The sequence below is a fragment of the Littorina saxatilis genome, linkage group LG14 (assembly GCF_037325665.1).
Source record: "Littorina saxatilis isolate snail1 linkage group LG14, US_GU_Lsax_2.0, whole genome shotgun sequence".
Lineage (NCBI taxonomy): Eukaryota > Metazoa > Mollusca > Gastropoda > Littorinimorpha > Littorinidae > Littorina > Littorina saxatilis.
In genome coordinates this window covers 25,335,910-25,353,710 of record NC_090258.1, presented here as the reverse complement: position 1 = coordinate 25,353,710, position 17,801 = coordinate 25,335,910, and the positions used below count along the sequence as shown (strand labels likewise).

General features: G+C 42.6%; 1 protein-coding gene across 3 annotated transcripts in view; it reads right to left on the bottom strand.

Moving 5' to 3' along the window:
* LOC138947412 (double-stranded RNA-specific editase 1-like) overlaps window positions 1–17,801 on the bottom strand; it is a 106,648-nt gene that overhangs the window by 87,394 nt on the left and 1,453 nt on the right. For 2 of the 3 annotated variants that reach the window (XM_070318871.1, XM_070318872.1), the window contains 4 exons: window positions 11,567–11,692; window positions 10,719–10,806; window positions 6,713–6,894; window positions 6,423–6,467 (listed from right to left, as the gene is read on the bottom strand). In XM_070318871.1, coding sequence (XP_070174972.1) covers window positions 6,423–6,467; window positions 6,713–6,894; window positions 10,719–10,806; window positions 11,567–11,692 — 441 coding nt within the window. The remainder of the gene's footprint in view (window positions 1–6,422; window positions 6,468–6,712; window positions 6,895–10,718; window positions 10,807–11,566; window positions 11,693–17,801) is intronic. The other variant, XM_070318874.1, reaches the window with a different exon arrangement.

Genomic DNA, 17,801 nt, shown 5'->3' with positions numbered 1-17,801 from the left:
ACCTTTCTGCCCGCTCCATCTTCTCTCTCTTGCCCGCTCCATTTTCTCTCTCTTGTCCGCTCCATCTTCTCTCTCTTGACAGCTCCATCTTCTCTCTCTTGCCCGCTCCATCTTCTCTCTCTTGCCCGCTCCATCTTCTCTCTCTTGTCCGCTCCATCTTCTCTCTCTTGCCCGCTCCATCTTCTCTCTCTTGACCGCTCCATTTTCTCTCTCTTGACCATCTTCTCTCTCTTGCCCGCTCCATCTTCTCTCTCTTGCCCGCTCCATCTTCTCTCTCTTGTCTGCTCAATCTTCTCTCTCTTGTCCGCTCCATCTTCTCTCTCTTGTCCGCTCCATCTTCTCTCTCTTGTCCGCTCAATCTTCTCTCTCTTGTCCGCTCCATCTTCTCTCTCTTGCCCGCTCCATCTTCTCTCTCTTGTCCGCTCCATCTTCTCTCTCTTGTCCGCTCCATCTTCTCTCTCTTGCCCGCTCCATCTTCTCTCTCTTGTCCGCTCCATCTTCTCTATCTTGCCCGCTCCATCTTCTCTCTCTTGCCCGCTCCATCTTCTCTCTCTTGCCCGCTCCATCTTCTCTCTCTTGCGTGCGACTATGAAAGTGAAAATGGCCAACGATGTTGTGTAGTTAGTTCTTGGCATGCATATTTGTTCTTGCATAAGTGCTCTATTTGCTTCGTTTATTATCAAGGACTGCCCCTTCACAACAACAACAGGGGGCCCAGTAGCTCAGTTGGTAGAGCACTGGACTTGTGATCGGAAGGTCGCTGGTTCGAATTCGGGCCGGGACGGACACGGGTCAACTTTATGTGCAGACTCAGAGACGGTATCCATGTCCCACCCCCGTGTCCCCACAGTGGCACGTAAAAGACCTTGGTCATTCTGCCATAAGTGCAGGTGGCTGAATACACCTAAACACGCAGACACCTGGGTAGCGCGACCCCGTTGCTGCTAGCTTTCCACTGGGAGGAAGCGACCCGAATTTCCCAGCGATGGGACAATAAATAAATGAAAAATGAAAAATGAAAATGAAAACAACAGAAGGCCGATAGTCCCCTGTCGGCCTGAACTCAGAATGTGTAGAACTTAAAAGTTTGATTGTCTCGTTTAGTTTCACTGCTTCCCAGGTGCTCCTTCCTTCTCCTCAGTCTTTTTGTCCTCCTGCTGCCTCCTGATCTGTCTCCCTCCCCCCACCTTGCAATATAAACCCAAAACGGTGACCGCTCGAGGCTCAAGACACTTTGCTCCAGCTTCTCCACAGACACTGACGGACACCAACCCAAATTAGGATCAAAGGGACAGATCCATATCCTGCCCATTCCGTTACTGCCAACCCCACCTCCCTCTCTCTCCCATCTCTCTGTCTGTCTTTCTCTTTTTCTGTCTGTGTCTCTCTCTCTCTCTCTGTTTCTGTCTCTCTCTCTCTCTCTCTCTCTCTCAGTCTGTCTGTCTCTCTCTCTCTCTCTGAATCTCTCTCTCTGAGACTCTGTCTCTCTGTCGTTCTCTCTCTCAGTCTGTCTGTCTCTCTCTCTCTCTGAATCTCTCTCTCTGAGACTCTGTCTCTCTGTCGTTCTCTCTCTCAGTCTGTCTGTCTCTCTCTCCCTCTGAATCTCTCTCTCTGAGACTCTGTCTCTCTGTCGTTCTCTCTCTCAGTCTGTCTGTCTCTCTCTCTCTCTGAATCTCTCTCTCTGAGACTCTGTCTCTCTGTCGTTCTCTCTCTCAGTCTGTCTGTCTCTCTCTCTCTCTGAATCTCTCTCTCTCTGAGACTCTGTCTCTCTGTCGTTCTCTCTCTCAGTCTGTCTGTCTCTCTCTCTCTCTGAATCTCTCTCTCTGAGACTCTGTCTCTCTGTCGTTCTCTCTCTCGGTCTGTCTCTCTCTCTCTCTCTCTGAATCTCTCTCTCTGAGATTCTGTCTCTTTGTCGTTCTCTCTGTCTCTCTGCCGTTCTCTGTGCCTCTCTTTCTCTCTCTCTGTCTGTCTCTCTCGTTTTCTCCCCTCCCCCTTAGCTCCGCTACCAACTTACTACTTACTTTATACTTACTGCCCATTATGCCGGTTGGCATGTAGGGCAGCAACAAAGGACCTCCACTACCAACCAAAGGGCGAAAATCTCTATACTGTACAACACTATACTATACTATACTAGCAGCGTCCACAAGTAGAGCGGTGAATGAAATAGCAGCGCTGTCACCCTTGCTCCAGCCATCATCAACTACAGAGATGGATTGGACGTGTGCACTCTAGTGTTAGGTTCTTGCGAGTTTTCTTCTCTACCGATTCACTCTCTGCAAACTTGTGACCTGACACCGAAAAAACAAGGTCTCTTCCTCTATGTAAGCATGACATCGAAAGCGACCGATACCCCCCCCCCCCCCCCCCCCCCCTCCACCGTTTCCTTCTTCAGACCTGTTTACCCTAAACCTGAGGCAAGAGTACTTTTTCAAAAAGTTGAGTGTATTTTTCAAAAAGTTGGTGTACTTTGCAAGCAAAGCCATATGGGCTAGGGAAAACGTACGCGTGGGTGCAAACGTGTTTGTGTAAGAATAGCATGTCTTGTGACCATCTTCAGAATTTAACTCCTTCAGATACAACAGGGATAAAACAATTTTATTTACCTGTCAGTTTATAACATTATAACCAGTGTCTTCCAAGCAGATTGATAATGAAAAGATGAAGTTCGTGAAATAACATCTGCGGTTGACAGTGGCAAGTTCATTTTTACAATCATCTCAGAAATCATTGCTTCAGCACGGACTACAGCCTTTTCTTCTGGCAGGATTTGCTTTGCGGGAATGAACTTCATAATTCCTTGGCAGCTTTCAGCGGATTTCTTTGCAGCAATCTTGTCCATGTGAGTTTTGGAACTGCAGTGTCGTTCGATGTCATATTTTCCAGCATGGGCAACGGAGAAATCTGATTTACTTTTTCCCATAGTAGACTCCACAATTCCTGGCTCTTTCTTATATTTCTCCAAGAAAATCTGCTGCTTCAGATGTTTAGACTTGGTACAGTCATCCGAAACTGGCACATTTTACCGCCTCATTTTGCCACGATTGTCCAGACGATCGCACGTGCCAACAACTGAACAAGGTTTCCACAGCTGAAGACTCGCTGTCATGGTTATCTCCCTTCGACCGAAACCGGTATCAGTGGTACCATCCCGTAATCAGCACACCAACACCGGAAAACGTATTCTAGACTTTTTCTTATGCGTATTTTGTGCGTGTGTCGCGTATTTGCGTACTGATAATAATTTGGCGTACAAAATACACCCAAATCGTACTGGTAAACAGGTCTGCTTCTTGCTCCCCCCCCCCCCCCCAACAGCACCCCATTTTACACCAAACTCGTCCACGAACCCACCCCCCGTCCCCCTTGCAAACAACTCACTCTCTCTCTATCTCCCCCTGCCCCCCTCTGTGTGTGTGTCTATCTGTCGGCCTGCCTCTCTCTGTCTCCCTTTCCAAAAGCTTACAATGATCCTAACCCACTAACCCTTCAGACCGGTGGTTAATTCGTAACTTGACAAAACCCAAAGAGAAGAGAATAAAGGTCAAAGCGATCATTGCACGTCTGCCCCCCCCCCCCCCCCCCCCCCCCCTTCTATTAGCATACCCCCTGGCAAAATTCAGCCCAGCGTGTTGAATCAAAGAATGTTACATCACTCAATCCCCTCCCCGCATTTTTTCATCAAGCCAATGTGTCGGCTGCCATATATGTCTGTAGGCCTCTTTTCAGTCCATGGCTCACCAAACTGTGCATTCCTGCATTCTATATGACGCACTAAACTTGAAAAAACCTGTCCCCAGACAAACTAAATGTGTGTTATCATGCATACCATCGGTACTAATGTAATCCTCTGCTAGTTACCATTTAGAAGAGACAAGAACATACACTTGGCTGTATTTCAAAGATGAGGAAATGTCTGTCCTGCTGCATCTCTAGAGACCCAAATTTACAGAGTATAGTACGTGTATGACAAATAACACTTTCCTGAAGGTCCCTCAGAACCGCCAAAAGTCCTTGAGGTTTTAGGACCCTCCAAAATTATAGATAGAGCATCGGTGGGGAGCCCTGCTAGTGAAATGATGTCCTTTTAAACTGTTTAAAGGAGCTGTCTGCTGGGGGGGCGGAATAATTAAACAAATAATGAAAGCAGTTTCCTGCATTAGATTTGACTGATTAATTAAAAAATACTATCCTCAGCTTCAACAGCCAGAAGTTCATCACAAGAAGAACAAGAAGGAGAAGAAAACCCAGTGCTGCTCAGTGACTTTCAAACTGCTTTTAAATTGTGGATTTATTAAAATTGATATAAAATTCTTAATATCTCTGTGACAGTCAGTTTTGCACTATCCAATGCCAATGGTATCAACATAACGAAAAGTCACACCCATGTACCATAAAATGTGTTCCTGTTGGCCAAATAACTTACCAGCTAATGCAAGTCTGAAATAAACTGACAGAGAGGGGAGTGTGTGCAATATTTAACCAAAAGTCAGTACATGTACAACATGTTTATCTCAAAACACAAGCATTTTTCACAAATCAATCTTGGTGGAAACCCCATTGCAAAACGCTTGATCTAAGGCATCGTCATCATCTTGATCATTTCTAAAAGCCAAAAATAAAAAATAAATAAAATTAAAAAAGTGTTTATACCAACCCCCGAGAAAGCAGCTGCATACACCCCTTTCATCTCCCATCCAGCAATAACCTTTTATTTATTTTGTCCCACATTCCCTGAATACGAGGCCAATCGTGCGGAAATACGACTTCCAGACTAAAGAACAAACCAAAGAAAAGAAAACCAAAGAAATAAAAATGGACTGAAAAAAAAAAAATGAAATGAAAATAAAGGCTATTTTTAAACAACAGTTAATGCATTTGATGCACAGACAGAATTCCGCACTCCCCCACCCCCACCCCTCCCCCTCCCCTGCTTCAGGCAATATAAACCTCTCCTAACAACATCCCACAAAAACCATGAAGAAAATAAATTCTGCCCAAAGCACAAACAGGTTCCAAAATGAGTTCTATGCAATTTCCCCATAGACCAAATGAATGATGCATATCTGTGCCATGCGCAGAAATTCTGCCAAATTGTTGTTTGATAAATCACAATGTTAGCAAGGCACCACGCAAAAGCTTCCTGGTCTGTGCGTGATTAACCATACATAGCTGCAATCAGGGAACAATCAATGCCATCTGCGAGTAGTTCTCAAATATATATGCGCAGCTGATGAATAAATAATCAGAAGTTTTGAGGCTCATATTGGTTGATATCATTCCATTTCATTGTATATATTTGCACAGTACGAGGATGGTTGTGTAGGTGTAGAGAGACAGTGTGTGTGTGTGTGTGTGTGTGTGTGTGTGTGTGTGTGTGTTTGAGTGTGTGTGTGTGTGTGTTTGTGTGTGTGTGTGTGTGTGTGTGTGTGTGTGTGTGTGTGTTTGTGTTGTGTTGTGTGTGTGTGTGTGTGTGTGTGTGTGTGTGAGTTTAAGTCTGTCTGATTGATTCAGAGAGAGCGAGAGAGAGAGCGAGAGAGAGAGATATACTAACCCTTAGGCTGGTTGTCGCGACATATGTCGCGCTACTTTACGTATACTGTCACCTGGTTGTCATGTCACCTGGTTGTCACGACATATGTCGCGCTACTGGCTCAGTCTGTTTGTCCGGTTCCGATTACCTCCCATGGCTGCGAAAACCTATATGACCGTTTTTTGTTATTTTTCTCTCTGTTATTGTTAATTCACCAGTGGCTATGTAACATGTGTTACAGAATTGCACCAGTGTAAGGGTTAATATGCCCGCTTGGTTACCAGCACATTATAGCTTCTTGTGCTTTTTAACCATGAGCCAACATCAACCACTCGACAAACTGCAATACACCGTACCTTTCAACAACAATAAAATACCAGAAATAACAGCAAAGGCAGCCGTGATAGTCACCACGGTCTGCAAATAACAACAAAACCAGTGCCAGTGGAGAGCCACAAAAACCTAGTTAAAGGGAAGCAACCGCGGGAAAACAGACACCACTCTCCAAATTCTGGCAAGGCAACACTGCCTGTTTTGCTTGTCTTCCTTGTATTTTTCTGCAAGCCTGGTAGAATTATTGCTCCAACCACGCTCCCATCAAGTGAATTCTACAGTATTCACAAAGATAATAACACAACACACCAGGGAGACATAAAGGCATTTTATAACATGAACAACCATCACCTTTTCTTTCACTAGAAAACACAAACACTCTCACACACACATTCAAGTACATAAAAACAGACAACAAAATGCAGAGTGTTATTCCCAGACTCTAATTTCAGGACGATAGGTCAAGGTCAGTTGGACAAGAATTTAAAACAGGTATGGATCAAAATTTTGAGTCAACAAAAAAAAAGGAATGCCTTGTTCAGAAAAAGGATCTTACCGACCGGAGAGGTGCCAGACCAATACGTCCCATCACCTTGGAGACCTGAGAACAACACTCAACACATTCAAAGTGTGTCAAGGAATACAAACACACCGTGACATAAGCAACATTGGATCACAGCAAACGTGTTCAACACACACACACAAACAATAACATGCAAGAACCAACACACTCGAGAACACACACACACACACACACACACACACACACACACAAACACACACACACATGAGAACACACACACAAGAACACACACACACACACAAACACAAACCAAAGCGACTTACTGTAGCTGGGGTCCCAGAGAAATCCATACATCAGTTTCAAGGCCTCAGCCGCCGCCAAAGTGCGCGCCATTTTCTTGGCGGCTGCGTTGCGGACAAAGGTCTCGCCGTTAACGACCAGACTGCAGGTAAAGGAGCCAGGTGGGAAGTCGATGCTGTCAATGTACTGGTACTCAGCCCCGGGGCTGGAAAAGAAAGGAGATAAAAACAAGGCTATGAAGGGGGATACAGGGGGATACAGGGGGGATACAGGGGGATACAGGGGGAATACAGGGGGGATACAGGGGGATACAGGGGGAATACAGGGGGGATACAGGGGGATACAGGGAGACTTCTTCTTCTTCCTCTTCGTTCGTGGGCTGAAACTCCCACGTACACTCGTGTTTTTTGCCATTTAGGCAGCCATACGCCGTTTTCGGAGGAAGCATGCTGGGTATTTTCGTGTTTCTATAACCCACCGAACTCTGACATGGATTACAGGATCTTTTTCGTGCGCACTTGGTCTTATGCTTGTGTGTACACACGGGGGTGTTAGGACACCGATGAGAGTCTGCACACAAAGTTGACTCTGAGAAATAAATCTCTCGCCGAACGTGGGGACGAACTCACGCTGACAATTTTCTTTCTTTCTTTCTTTATTTGGTGTTTAACGTCGTTTTCAACCGTTCAAGGTTATATCGCGACGGGGAAAGGGGGGAGATGGGATAGAGCCACTTGTTAATTGTTTCTTGTTCACAAAAGCACTAATCAAAAAATTGCTCCAGGGGCTTGCAACGTAGTACAATATATGACCTTACTGGGAGAATGCAAGTTTCCAGTACAAAGGACCCAACATTTCTTACATACTGCTTGACTATAATCTTTACAAACATTGACTATATTCTATACAAGAAACACTTAACAAGGGTAAAAGGAGAAACAGAATCCGTTAGTCGCCTCTTACGACATGCTGGGGAGCATCGGGTAAATTCTTCCCCCTAACCCGCGGGGGGGAACGCTGACAGCGGCCAACTGGATACAGAGGGGGATACAGTGGAACCCCCTTTTAAGACCCCCCAATTTAAGACTTCCTTTTAAGACCATCTTTTCTCACATGTTCTGTTCATAACCTCTGTAAATAGACCATCTTTTCTCACATGTTCTGTTCATAACCTCTGTAAATAGACCATCTTTTCTCACATGTTCTGTTCATAACCTCTGTAAATAGACCATCTTTTCTCACATGTTCTGTTCATAACCTCTGTGAAAAATTTATTTCACAGAGTCAACTTTGTGTGCAGACTCTCTTCGGTGTCCGAACCACCCCCCGTGTATACTACATTGGGTGTGCACGTTAAAGATCCCACGATTGACAAAAGGGTCTTTCCTGGCAAAAATTGCTTAGGCACAGTTAATAATTGTCTACCATACCCGTGTGACTTGGAATAAGGCCGTGAAAGGTAAATATGCGCCGACATGGCTGCAATCTACTGGCCGTATAAAATTTCATCTCACACGGCATCACTGCAGAGCGCCTAGAACTGTACCCACGGAATATGCGCGATATAAGCCTCATTGATTGATTGATTGATTGAAATAGACCATCTTTTCTCACATGTTCTGTTCATAACCTCTGTAAATAGACCATCTTTTCTCACATGTTCTGTTCATAACCTCTGTAAATAGACCATCTTTTCTCACATGTTCTGTTCATAACCTCTGTAAATAGACCATCTTTTCTCACATGTTCTGTTCATAAGGCACACAAAAAAAATAGTCTGTTTACGGTAACCCGACCGACCCTATTTTTTTCGAGCGACCCTAGACTTTTTTTGGCATTTGGGGGGAAAAACAAGGAAGCAAAATAACGTAAAAATATGGTTTTGTGGGAAAAAAAAATTAAAAAAAAATTCCCGACCTACCGACCCTATTTTTTGTGCCTATGTTACCGTAAACAGACTTCTTTTTTTGTTGTGCCTAACCTCTGTAAATAGACCATCTTTTCTCACATGTTCTGTTCATAACCTCTGTAAATAGACATCCATTTTAAGACCCCCTTCATTTTAAGAGCGGATTTTCTCTGAAATGTGAAGGTCGTCAAAGGGGGGTTCCCATGTACAAATAAAGGAACAGCAATAGGACGTCTTCTTCTTCGTTCATTTGCTGAAACTCCAATGGATTTAAAGGGCAGCTGTCGGGTTGCCTGGCCTCAAAAATGCGCGGAGTCGCATGCAAAAATGTTTTCCGAGTTGATTCAACTAAAGACTGTTGATTTGATCCAGAAGAAGACACTTTTATCACTAGTTTGAAACCATTAAAATGCGTGAAACTTTCTGCTAGTTCTCACAATCCGCAAAAAAACGAAGCAGTTGCCAGGCCGAAACGACTCAAAATCTGCGACCGACAACTCTGTCAGCACAAGAAAAGACGCTGCAGCGTTAGCCTTGCTGTGACGTCACTCGAGGAACCCGATAAGGCCGCTGCGAAGTTTACAGTACAATGTAGACTACAGCTGGACATCTGTAATGCTGTACGCGTGATTGATTCTTGCACAAAGTAAAGTATTAGGATGGTGGTATCTTCTCAAGACCCACGTTCCCATTTTCTCTTCTTTGGTCTGACCGACTGCAACCTTCACAAGTCATTTCTAAAGTGGTTCACATGCTGTTGCTACTCCTCCAGTCCACCCGGTTAAACCATAAAGTTGCTCAACCACAGACCCTCGTGTCCCTGGTCAGCAGACACTTTACACTAAAGAAGGTCCGCTTGAGGTGTCACACCAATTACCGTGTACGTGTGAGGTACTGAATTCAAGACAAAAGCCAACTCTGTTGGTGGGAAAATCTAGGAAAGAGATGATGATAATACATCTTCAGTTACTCACTCAAGTAGATAGACGAGATAAGATAAAGGGAAGAGAGACAGAGACAAAGATGAAACAGTGGATCTAGTGTGGAAAATGGGAGAGGGGGGTTCGGCCGCAAAAAATCAAAGATGAATTTTTCAAAATGTTTGTGATGGTTATCGTGTGTGTGTGTGTGTGTGTGTGTTTGTGTGTTTGTGGGTGCGTGTGTGTGTGTGTGTGTGTGTGTGTGTGTGTTTGTGTGTTTGTGGGTGCGTGTGTGTGTCTGTGTGTGAGTGTGTTTGTGTGTGTGTGTGTTTGTGTTCCTCGACGCGTGACAATATCTGCCAATAGGTTGAACAAAAACAGGGTTCAAGTGGAACAAAAGCAGGAGGGGGACGGAAGACATGTTATGAACTCCGTTTTTTACTGCGAAATTTTGGCCTGGGAGAAGTCACCCCATCCTAAGTTTCTCTTCACCTACCCATGAAGTATGGTTGAGGGCTTGACTAGACAACCCGATTGCGCCCACTACACGGCATAAAGAGAGCACCGTTCAACCCGGCCGATTCCGCGGCTGACGACACGCGTCCAAGGGAAGTAATTTTCGAGCGGGCTGCATTGACTCGGCCAAGAATGCAAACTTTCTTCGATTAAAGACATTGTTGCATGTCTAAAATCTTCGGACTTGTGTTATCAAGCTGTCAAAATCACCAAGTAACTTTCAAGTATAGTTTCAGTTACATAAGAACTCATTCTAATGAACAGATTTTGAGAGCCACAACCCAACAGCTGCCCTTTAAGGTATATGACCGTTTTTTTCCCACCATTTAGGCATAACCTGCCTAATAGAAATCATATTGTGACAGAAAAAGTACTAATTGGAGAAACAAAATTAAAAAGATGTGTGCATATAATAATATATCATATTTTCTTTTGGGCGAATTTTTTCAGATTTAAATTCTTTCACTGATAATAACTTAAAGTAATGTAAACCCTCAGTGCAGTTTAATAACAAGTTTTGGAAATATATCAGCTTAGAAAATCCTGCACCAAAATTAACCAACCAATCAGGCTAACACACACACACCAAAACACCAGTACCTTCCTCCTGCCCATTAACTGCAGACAACATAACTCAGAAAAAGTGCAGCAGCTCTAATTATAGATCTATACACATCAACTCACCTGAGTTCATGCAGGTGCATGACAGGATGTTTGCTGGATAAACGAAACTCTCCCTCCTCAGTCTTGATTTTCAGTTCCTGGTTTCCACCTTAAAAAAAAACCACTGCGTTGTTCAATCACTATGATAAAGGTAAAGGTTTTCCCCATAACCATTTCTGATCGTAGGGGAGCAAGATGTTAAAAAATCTCAACTACTCTTGGGCTAGTTTTCTGAGGGCGTATTTTGCTTTTTATCAGTCATGCGAACTATATCCACTGGATATCAGAAAAGAGTAACTTTCCTTGCAAAGTCAACAAAATCAAATTTTGTCATTTTCATTATTCTCTCAGGTGCCAGGAGAAAGGTTCCGTATAACTCTGGCTTACTCCATCAAACATCTCGTTTGCATATAGAGCGCTTACTTCCCTTTGGTTATTTGATCTCTAAGGCCCCCCCCCAAAAATAGTCTGTTTACAGTAACCCGACCGACCCTATTTTTTTTTCGCGCGACCCTAGACTTTTTTTTGGCATTTGGGAAAAAAAAAAATTTTTTTGCAAAATAACGTAAAAATATGGTTTTTTGGGGAAAAAAAAAAAAAATTTTAAAAATTCCCGACCTACCGACCCTATTTTTTGGCCTATGTTACCGTAAACAGACCTTTTTTGGGGGGGGCCTAAACAACGGTCTGCCTCATTCCGTTTAAGATTTTAGAAGGGTAAAAAAACAACAGTTCTCTCATTCCGTTTAAGATTTTTGAAGGGTAAAAAAACAAACAGTTTTGGGTCGGGAGTTAAAAACAGGACAAGTCGGGGAATTGGAAACAAGGAACTTTAAAAAAAAAAATGTATTTGCCTAATGATACCATACCTTGAGCGGTGCCAGAAGTACCGGCTTCAGCGTCGGTTTCCTGCCGCATCTGCTGCAGCATAGCGTCAATGGTGGACACCGGGGCGCCACTTTCATCGCGATTTCCCTCCACCTTCATCTTCTCACCTGTACAACACAGCCTTGAATTAGTTATCATTTTCTTCAAAATATTATTTCCGTGTTTGCTGAAATTTTCCCACACTATCTGCAATTTTGTCATTTAATTTTGTAAATGTCGCTGTTTGCTACCCCAGGGTTTCATTTACTAGTGCGCCCTGCGCCATTGGCGCATCAAATCTGAAAATGTCCCATCACTATTCCCTTCAGTGCGTCAAAGGGCGCATTGAGATTACGTACCACTGCCCCACCAAATGTACACTTTCTACAGATAACACGATATAGCGGCTAATTCTCAGATTGCACCATTTTGCATCTTTGGTAAAATAAAAACGCATACAGGCCTCGTATGCATGTCTTGCCTTCGACTATGTCCAATCGAAATTTGGCTGAGGGGGACAAATGTCCCATGGCCTTTTTCTCCCAGGCTAAACCCTGCTACCCCTACCTTGCCTAATTCTGAGAGTCAACTCACCTTTCATCTCCTTACCTGCCCATCACAGCCATTCATATTTCTTGTGCTTTTTGAGCATTTGCTGCTGGGGTTGTTTTGCGTGGTGTTTTGTTTTGTTTTGTTTTTTCCCCAGACACTTGTGGCAATTTTCTGACCCGTTTTTTTTTAATTTTGTAATAATTTTTTTTAACCCTATACAGTGGAACCCCCCATTTATGACCTCCAAAAATCTGCGAAAATCAGGTCTTAAAAAGGAGGGAGTCTTAAAAAGGAGGGAGTCTTAAAAAGGAGGGAGTCTTAAAATGGGGGTACAGTTACAGAGGTAATGAAAACAGACCTGTGCACACTCAAAACGCTCATCAGTAGTAAACAAACCAAATTTCAGTAGTTTTTAAAATGTTTCAGTAGTAAGCTGTAACGACAGTTCAAGACATAATTCTGCTGACAAAGCTTCGAACCAGACACATGGCGGAAAACATCATTGGCACCACCATGGGCCACGCTGGTGTGATTCGCACGCCTTACAAAAAGCGTATTGGTCTCCGTTGCTGGATTTTACTATCTCCAGGTTGTCTTGAGAATAACTGGACTTCCAGCACTGTTGTGCCGTTTTCTTCTTCTTTGGTATTTGAATCTCGCACTCTTTTTTTCTTGTCCATGTTTCACTTCAATCACAAGTTGCCACGCAGACGCTGGACGAACTAGGTCTAAGAACAAAGACTCAATGCTGAGAACACGCGCGCTTCCAGTAAATCGGAAAACGTCTTTTCAGCGCAACGGCCAACTAATTGGTCAAAACATCTTAAAACAGAAAACAAAAGTACCAAATTTTTTTTTTAAACATTGGAATTTTGGAATTTTAATTAAAAATCTGTAGTACCGTATTCTGCATATATAAATTGGACAAATTACGGAGAAACCGTAGATGTGCACAGGTCTGTGAAAAGAAGATCTGAAAAAACAAGGTCTTAAAAAGGAGGAAGTGTTACATTAGGGGGTCTTAAAAGGGGGTTCCCCTGTACTGCTATAGGGACCCCAACAATCCACTCCCTGCTCAATTTGTATGTTGCCCTAAACATCTCCTTCCCAACTGTACACCGCTGTTTTACATAGGCTTAACTCATTCGCTGCGCGTCGGAACTGGAATTCCGACACCTGTGTTTAGCGTTGGCTGCGTGCCGGCACTTGAGTTCCGACGGATATCACGAATTTTTAACGGTGTAAACGGTCCTGCTGACCAAGGGAAACAACCCCTGCAATGAACTTCTATCTGTCTACAGTGGTACCATTCACTGTAAACAGTTCCTTCCCTTAAATTGTTGGGATTAATAAAAATTTTGTTGACGGTGTGCGACCCACGTGTTTTGACTTTTCCAAGATGGCGGATCGTTCTGCTGAGACGTAGTAACTTGAAAAGAGTGCTAGAACGTGTTATTCAGTAAGGTTCTGATCTTGACCTCAGTGATGATGATAGTGGAGATGATATTTTAGATTCTGGTGACGATTTTGTGCCAATGGACGATCATTTGGGTGATGATTCGGGCAATGCAAGTGTCGATCATGACATTGTGTATGATGAACCCATGACGTAGAAAGTTTTTTTGTTTTGCTTCAAATTGGATATTTTGCGTGGATATGAAGACAACAAAAGGTATGTACTTTCAAATGTTTCATATATTTTCTAAAAGAGTAAGTTTTAAACTTTGCAAAAACATAAGGTATGTAAGGTTATCTTGTGTTGTTGATTTTTAATATTTTTTTCAAAATGGCTCTAAATCGCGCGTTGGCAGGGAACACAGGGGAAATTTAGCTGCGCAGCGAATGAGTTAATCTTGTTGACACATCCTGTGATTTTTCAGTATCTGCTACAAAAAACAAAAACAAAAACAAAACATCTGTCAACACCTTCTGGTATTTTCTCAGATTACTTTGAGTTAAGTTTCTGCCTTTAAGACCCTGTATAAATCTGTTAAGGCCACACAAAAAATAGGTCTGTTTACGGTAACCCGACCGACCCTATTTTTTTCGCGCGACCCTAGACTTTTTTTGGCATTTGGGGACAAAACAAAAAAAAATCTTTTGGTTTTTTTTGCAAAATAACGTAAAAATATGGTTTTTTGGGAAAAAAAAAAAAAAAAAAAAAAAATTCCCGACCTACCGACCCTATTTTTTTGGCCTATGTTACCGTAAACAGACCTTTTTTTTTTTTTGGCCTAAGCAAAATGCAAACCTTTGAACATAGCTTCCGTGGAAAATTCATAACCTCGTACATGTACCTCAAGTAAACAAATGTTTGTTTTGTTTGTTTGTTCGTTCAAGGGTTGAAACTCCCACGGCTTTTACGTGTATGACCGTTTTTACCCCGCCATTTAGGCAGCCATACGCCGCTTTCGGAGGAAGCATGCTGGGTATTTTCGTGTTTCTATAACCCACCGAACTCTGACATGGATTACAGGATCTTTTTCGTGCGCACTTGGTCTTGTGCTTGCGTGTACACACGGGGGTGTTCGGACACCGAGGAGAGTCTGCACACAAAGTTGACTCTGAGAAATAAATCTCTCGCCGAACGTGGGGACGAACTCACGCTGACAGCAGCCAACTGCATACAAATCCAGCGCGCTACCGACTGAGCTACATCTGTGAAGGAAATCACGAATAACATTGACAGGCAAAGTTTATAGTGATAGCCTCCACGCTTTGAGAGCGCTAACCAGAGATAGTAGCGTGACGTAGAGAAGTGTATGGCACGTTCTGTGAATTCAACTCACTGGCCGAGAGAGTTGACTTTGTACATCGCAACGAAAGTATAGTTACACTTAACCACTGTCCAGCGACAGGGAGGGGTTGTCACGGGAATCGACCGGGAGAAAGGAAGCCCGAGTAGAGCACTTAACAGGTAAATGGAATAAGCATTTGAGTATCGTTAATGTTTATCGCATAAGTTGAATCGACTAACACTGTAACTTTAAACATAGCAGACAGATATGGGTCATTCTCAGAAATGGTGGTACAAAGTGTTACATACAAAGTAAAAAATAAAGTGTCAAGAAATACAAAATAATTGTTTTTACTATGAAGTCTATTGTTTGCTATACATAATAATGCAAAAATTAGACAAAAAGAGTAATTGGTTGCTGAATAAGAGACGTTTTAAAGTGTTGTATTTACGTGATGAATGTTGTAACATGGAAACCAAATTCCAACTTTAAACCACCTAAGCCTTCAATCCTTTGTGCATTTTTTATCAGTTCTGCAGTATTTTTGTGTTCTACCCAACACATTCTAGTTATGAAAGGTAAGGACTTCAACTAATATTGGTAAAAAAATGACATTTGGAACTGACTAAGGTGAATGTCGTAACACAGAAACGAAATGCTTGAACCACTTTCGGTTCCTGTGCGACAGACATGAATCTGCACTGTTTGGCCTTTCTTGCCGGCAAAACCCGTCTGACCCAAAATAACTACACAAAACACAATTCGTCAGAGTTTGCTGTATTTGTTGAAAGTTCCTGTTGCGTTCAGATTACCCATTTTAAGTACTTGTTGAATGTCGAACATCGACGATCAGAAGATACGAGAACTTCTTGGCTACTTTGTTGCCGCTAAACTTCGCGCGTTGAGAAACTGTTGCACTCGATATCTTTCCGACGCTACATTGTCGCCAACCGCGGTGTGTAAGTTTGTGACAAAGCTTTGCAGGCTCGACAATTTAGTAAAAACCATCTTCAGTCGTGACGTAGGTCAGGAAACGACGCCATGAGTTTCAGCAAATGATATGATTCTGGTGTTTTCTGTGAATATTTGGCTGTGATTCAAAGGACTATTTTCTTGTTCGAACTTCCTGCGCGCCAAAGAGCTAAAAATAGCCGTGATGTGGCAAAGTCATGGAGCACATTGCTGTCCGATGTTCGGGCGTCGAGTCTGGAAACGATGCGTTACGACATTCAAATTTTTTTGTTCGAAGCCCCTAACTTCAAATTCAGCGTGAGTTTTTGCAAAGATGTGTTGCTACGTCCAATACTGAAGTCCTGACTGTCGATTGCAGTAATTTGTTGGTGTTTGCATGTTTGCATTTAGCCATGAGACTGAACATATTGTTGATCACGAAAGTCGTGTAACGCTTCGGCGATCCGGAAACGGCCGAACTTCGCAATTGAAAAGCACACAAAAACAACACCAACGTATAGAAACCATTTTTATTGACATACAACAATGCTTTAATGTCTCAGGAATAGATTCAGATGAAAAAAGTCGTGGTAGAAATAATTTTTAATTCACTTTTTCATGATTTCAAATGTGTCACCCCTCTCACTCTCACTGTACCACCATTTCTGAGAATGACCCATATCTAAGACAAGATGTCCGCTATTTATGTTGTGCAATGCGTCGTATAACCGGTTAGACAGGAAGGTAGCGACCAGATGACGGCACCAAGGATCTGAGAAGTCGCCGTAATTATCTTACCTATTGGCTCGCCTAGCGGAGATTCGACGGGATTTCTAGACGCTAGAGCACGGTTATTTTGTGTCCGTATAGTTGGACCCTAGAGGTCACTGGGCGATAGTTACTGCGTAGACCGAGGTCGCCAGTAAAAGGATTTAGTAGTAAATACATTTCCTAGTGTACGGCTATAGAAGCTGTGTGATTCTGTGTAGGACCAGAATTAAAATATGTCTACAAGAACTTGCTTACTTAAGAGATACAGAATGGTTAATAGACAGAGTAGACGGTGATTTTTGACTATACAAGAGCCGTGAGTCGTTACACTTAAAATAGATATCGTGCGCCTATGAGGTCGGACTGGTTGTGTATTTCTTTACCTGATTGGAGTAGAGAATTTTGATAGCGCAATTGTGAGTACCGGATTTTTTGAGTATCTAACCTTTATGTTCATGATTGTGTGTATTTGTGTGTATGCTGTCATAACTGATTAATGCAGTGGAGGGAACTTACATTTGGAGTTGTGTTTGATTCCTGTATGACAGCGTACTAGCGCATTTGCATTCATTCACAACATCCCCGCCCAAGTAAACAAATGAAGATCATTTGATGCCCTTTAACAGCTAGACCCACATTTGATACAACAAATACAATATATGTGAAACTAATTTTCACTGCATTTTACACGCAATCAGAAAACATCACTGGAAAAAAAATTATGATTAAATTCAATCCACACGCTTAATCGTCAACCAGAATGATAAAATAATCAGCCTTCATACATTTTTAACAGTGCACACAAAAAAACCATACATGTGTGTAATAAAAAAAAGTTACCTGCATCTCAGTTCTGATTGCCCTTAATTACAAGACTTGAAGAAAAGAGGGAAAAAAGTCTGAAGTTTTAAAGAACAAAACATTTGATTAAAAGTGATCATTTATGGATACATGGCTATATGTCATACATCAATAGATAATCTATTTCAAACAAATGTTTTGTTCTTTGAAACTCTCGACTTTTTTCCCATCTCTCTATTTCAAGGCAATTCAACATTAACATTTTCCACTCCAAACTGTGCTAGGTGATTGTGAACTGAAAATAAAGGACACTTGCCTCCCTTTAACAGGGAAATGATAACTGATATCGCTGTCGTTTGAGAAACCAAACTTTTTTTCATTTCGGACAGAAATTTTGAGGTAAGTACTTGTATTCCCTTTTCAG